Consider the following 5,000-nt stretch of genomic DNA (forward strand, 5'->3'; position numbering starts at 1 on the left):
TATTATTATTATTATTATTATTATTATTACCCCACAAATTGAATAATTGGCTGAGTTTATCGATAAATTTGCTCTTTGGGTAACTGAAGTGAAGCGGGAAGCTATTTTGTTTTTCTCTGTCTGCTCAGAGGTTCACGAATAGTACTAGCTATTCACTTCTGAGCTAGCCAACCAGAATGCACAGAAAAAATTCACTTGTGTGATTGTGTGATTGTGTGATTACTCATAATAAATATTGTTTTTGTTATGTTTTTGACAGGTCAATGGCTTTTGAAATCCCATACACATTCAATATTCATGACTCACCAATTACATGTACACAGTTCTGTAGTGACTGTCCAAGGGATTTTTTAAGCGCACTTGGTGCTGCAGCTGGTAGTCGCTCACGAAAGAGACAGTTACCAAGGGAAAATAGTTCACCTCAAGTGAGTTGAAGGGTTACTGTTATTCCTGCAGTCATTGTCTTACTTGAAATTCAGATGAATGCCAGTTGCTCAACTAAATAGTCTTTGTGGACTCTTTTGGTTATTGGTCTAACTCACCAGTGCAAGCTAACACGGATTGCTGAATCATAGCTAGAATCTTTGATTTGCAAATGCTTTTGTGTTGTTATGGTTTTAGTCTTAAAGGGGCTATGTCATGCAAAATGATATATTATTTTCATGATACCCAAAACGCCCAAAAAGTAGAATGAAACATTGCAGTTAACGCTCAAAACTGTTGAACAACATGAAAGAAATACAGCAAAAGGAAAAAGAAGCATTGATGGACGTAAATGCACAAGATTGAAAGGGATCGCATTTGGGTAATCTGGCCAATCGCCTGAATAAAGGTCGTTTTTTGTTCTCCCTGCTCAGATGTATGTTTACGTGGCTCAAGAAATTTTAAAAGAACCACAAATGACATTAATAACATAGATATGGACATTGAGGTTGCAGAAAGCTCAATTTTATAATTTTTCTTTTTATGTATAAAAATTAGGGTATATATATTTTTTCAATAACTAAAATATGATAAACAACCAGCTACAGTTGAAGCTTTGCAGATTTTTTTTAATTCCTAAATTTTGTTATTTTCCAGAAGTGATATGTTAAGTGAAATTATCGCTTGGAGATTTTTAATTAAGGTTTTGCGCAGGGAATGAGTAATGGTTTATTAAGTTCTAAGTATTGTGTATTTGGTACAAAGTTTTATTTCTTTTTTATAATAATAATAGAGCTTATGGTATTTCCTTTTTTTTTGAGTAGGAGTGGATATTAAAAAAATTCTTCTTCTTATTAATTATTAATTATTATTATTATTGTTATTATTATTATTATTATTATTATTATTATTATTATTATTATTTCCATAAGGTCGCAATAGTAGCAAGTGTGATAAATACTGTAGGAAACAGATAAAAGACATGTTTGGGCATGCTTATGCCATCATCAGTTTAATGAGTTCCTAAGTGTGAACAGTTATAAAGTCTACGGGTAGATGAAAAAAATTATTACATGACGTAATACAAAAGCGGGTACTATTTACAGCGTGACACCAAAGATCAAGGTGTAAACTAAAACGTGAGAAAAGTGTTGTAATGCTGCAATTGTTAAGAAGCTTTTTATATAAATAAGATCAAATCGGAACTTAACAAACAATTGCAGAATTACAACACTTTTCTCACGTTTTAGTTTACACCTTGATGTTTGATGTCATGCTGTAAATAGTACCCACTTTTGTATTACGTCATGTAATAATTTTTTTATCTACCCGTAGACTTTATAACTGTTCACACTTAGGAACTCATTAAACTGATGATGGCATAAGCATGCCAAAACATGTCCTTTAAAAAAGTTGTCTGTTTCCTACAGTATTATTATTATTATTATTATTATTATTATTATTATTATTATTATTATTATTATTTACATGAAAAGTATTATTTATCTTTCTAAGGCCTGGCCAATTAATGGAGGAATTCTCAATGAATCTGCTGAGGATGCCACTGGTGAGCTGATAGTTACTGGGTAAGTTCATTCAACAATATTGCATTGTACTTAGTTTTAATACAGTTTAGGGAAATAACTGGTTTTTGCTGTATTAACCCATGCAATGAACAGGTGCCCTGCCATTAGTAGCTTGTAAGGGCTTGATAGACTTCTTGGGGTTTTCCAATCCTTTGTCTTTCTTCCACTCAAATGACGGTAACTGTTCTAAAAGTGGGTGCCTGTATGTTGAAGGAGTGTGTTAAAACTTTAATCTAAGATTTCTTAGGCACTTTTGATTTAAATTTTTTGCCTGTACTTGCCATCTGTTTCCCTTCCCTTTCTTCTACGTGACTGTATTACTGCAAACACATTGTTACATTTGCATGTACACTGTACTTGCATGACAATGTGTGTTGCCTCATGGCTCGGTTCCAGGTGATTATTAAGCTGGTACATTTTTTGTAGATTGTCACTGCCCCTATCCTTAGTAGGCACCCATCTTCCACTTTATTACATGTGTAGCTTGACAGAGGTTGTAATATTAAGCACGAAAGTTGCTAAATAACATTATTACAGTGTGGCACGGTGGCCTCATGGATCGAGTGTTCCGTGTTCGGATCCTGGCCGGGGACATTGTGTAGTGTTCTTGGGCAAGACACTTTACTCTCCCGGTGCCTCTCTCCACCCAGGTGTATAAATGGGTACTGGCGAAATGCTGGGGGTAACCCTGCGATGGACTAGCATCCCATCCAGGGGGGAGTAGAAATACTCCTAGTCGCTTCATGCTAATGAAACCAGAGATAAGTGCCGGCCTGATGGGCCTTGTGGCTCGTAAGCAGAGACTTTTATTCCAGAAAGAGCATATAAATTATTTTAAAGGGATAAGGTACTTTTCAAAGGCAGCAGTGATTTCACTATGATAAGCACCGGTAAGATCACTTGACTGAAGTGTTTTAAATGTGGTCATTTTTGCAGTCATTCTGATGGTTCAGTGAAATTCTGGGCTGCAACATCAGGTGGGCATACTGAGGAGAATTTTAGATTTATGGTGACAATACATGTGTTATGTTCTAGGTGTTAGTTAAGATAGGATAGGGAAACTTTTATTTATGGACGGCATTGAACTTGATAAAATTTACAAATATGCATTTTCATAAGAAATCTGTTCCACCTAAAAGTCAGGTGACAGTCGAATGGAAGTTACTGTTAATTATCAATCTAAAGTTGAATTGCAGAACGTATTAAAATAACTTAATACTGTAGATGGTTGTTGATACAAACGTACATGGAAAGGTTGTGATTTGGGTCTGAAGGCAGTACATTTAAGTGATCTGGGAGTGTATTCCAAATAGATGCCCACGTGAAAGCGAAGTTGTTTCTAAACAAGGTACAATGTTAAAAGTGCCTTTAATTAGCTTTCTACGGACTTGTCTTGAAATAATTTGCATCGCACATTTTCCTGTCCTATCTCTTTTAAATTTAAGTTCGAAGAAAATCCCCTGCAATTGTTGTAAGAGTAACTTAGGTACTATGATTTTTTGGTGCTGAAGTGCAATGCTTAAATAGAACGATGCAGAGGTTATTTCCCCATTAAGTCCAGAGCCGCCCCTCTTTAACAAGTAAAATCATCTGGCATTCGACAGAGTAAAATCTACATGTATTAAGTCTCTCTATTAACCCTTTCACTCCTGTAAGTGCCAATGGGACATATATTTTACTCTGTCTAATGCAAGAGGATTTTACTCCTCAATGGGGAACCCCTTGGGAGTGTTAGGGTTAAGACTATGAGTCAATAGATAATCTTTTTCAATTTGCAGCTGTGCTGAGATGTCTCTACAAGTTGTCAACAAGCAAAATTTTTGAAAAGAATACCAATTCAATTGTGGAGAACAATGAAACAAATGGCAAGGATGGGCAGTCTGAGGGCAGTGTTGGAATGGGTTGTGAAAGTTCCTCACTGTCTATGGTGGACATTGACTGTTATACTGTGAACATGATAGAGCTGTGTCTCCGGAGCCGTACATTGTTAGTAGCTGGCACTTGTCATGTGATAGTCTATCAGTTTAGCACAGCAGAAGAAACATTAGAACTTGTGGTAATTACGTTTTTTGTTTTATATTTACCTTACTGATCTAGAAAGTATAATATTATTTGAAGAAAGGAGAAAGTGTTCTGCTACTGGGCATCAGAGGACCTAATCTGTAAGTTGCCAAGAATGGTCCATGTTCTTTCCTGTCATGATTCGGGGAACAAACATGAGATTTGACAACATGAACATGAAGCAATAATTGCTTCTCACAAACTAAAACACGCAGGAGTGTTGCTTTCATGATTGTATGATAATTTTAAATTTCAAATAAAATGAAGGTGGCAGGTGTACAGCTTTGTGCATCTTGAGTGGAATTTTTATGTGCAAGATATGAGGTATAAGGTGTAATTAAGATATAATTTATTTACCGTCAGGTACACGGGGAGTGGTCGCCCAGTCCCCCGAGCTGGGGGCTAATGATAAAAGTGACTGACTTAAAATATGTAACAAAGTCTAAAAATTCTTAAAACTAAATCACAGATTGTCTCGTTGAACTATTACAAAATACATAATTTAAGCGAAAGCTACGCATACGCGGAGGTGAAACGAAAGATTATGGACAGCTTTTACATTGGCAGCCAGTAAAGATAAGAGTTTTCAGTTTTCTTCTAAAAGACGGTAAGTTAGGAGCGGTTTTAACAGAAAGTGGTAGTTTGTTCCAGACACGAGAGATGACAAATGAATACGAATTGTGACGGAATTTACTGTTGTAGGAATTTTGGGTTACGTTAAGGCCAGTGTTTCTTAGGTTGTAAGGAGTAATTCGGGGTTCGAAAAGGTCGGCTAGATAACTTGGGCCGTTCTCTTTGTAACATTTATAAAATATTGTTAGCGACTGTTCAATACGTCTGGTCCAAGTGCACTGGTAGATAAGTCACTACCTAGGTCAAGATCCACAGTTTTATTTGCTTAGCATTCAGGCGGGCCTACAGTGCCTTCAC

At 36.1% G+C, this 5,000-nt stretch overlaps 1 protein-coding gene across 2 annotated transcripts in view; it reads left to right on the plus strand.

Moving 5' to 3' along the window:
- The window catches only part of LOC137996606 (syntaxin-binding protein 5-like), a 36,384-nt gene that overhangs the window by 19,266 nt on the left and 12,118 nt on the right, over positions 1-5,000 (plus strand). For both annotated transcript variants that reach the window (XM_068842092.1, XM_068842093.1), the window contains 4 exons: positions 260-425; positions 1,939-2,009; positions 2,946-2,986; positions 3,788-4,065. In XM_068842092.1, the coding sequence (XP_068698193.1) occupies positions 260-425; positions 1,939-2,009; positions 2,946-2,986; positions 3,788-4,065 (556 nt within the window). The remainder of the gene's footprint in view (positions 1-259; positions 426-1,938; positions 2,010-2,945; positions 2,987-3,787; positions 4,066-5,000) is intronic.

Source organism: Montipora foliosa, chromosome 3 (genome assembly GCF_036669935.1).
Source record: "Montipora foliosa isolate CH-2021 chromosome 3, ASM3666993v2, whole genome shotgun sequence".
Lineage (NCBI taxonomy): Eukaryota > Metazoa > Cnidaria > Anthozoa > Scleractinia > Acroporidae > Montipora > Montipora foliosa.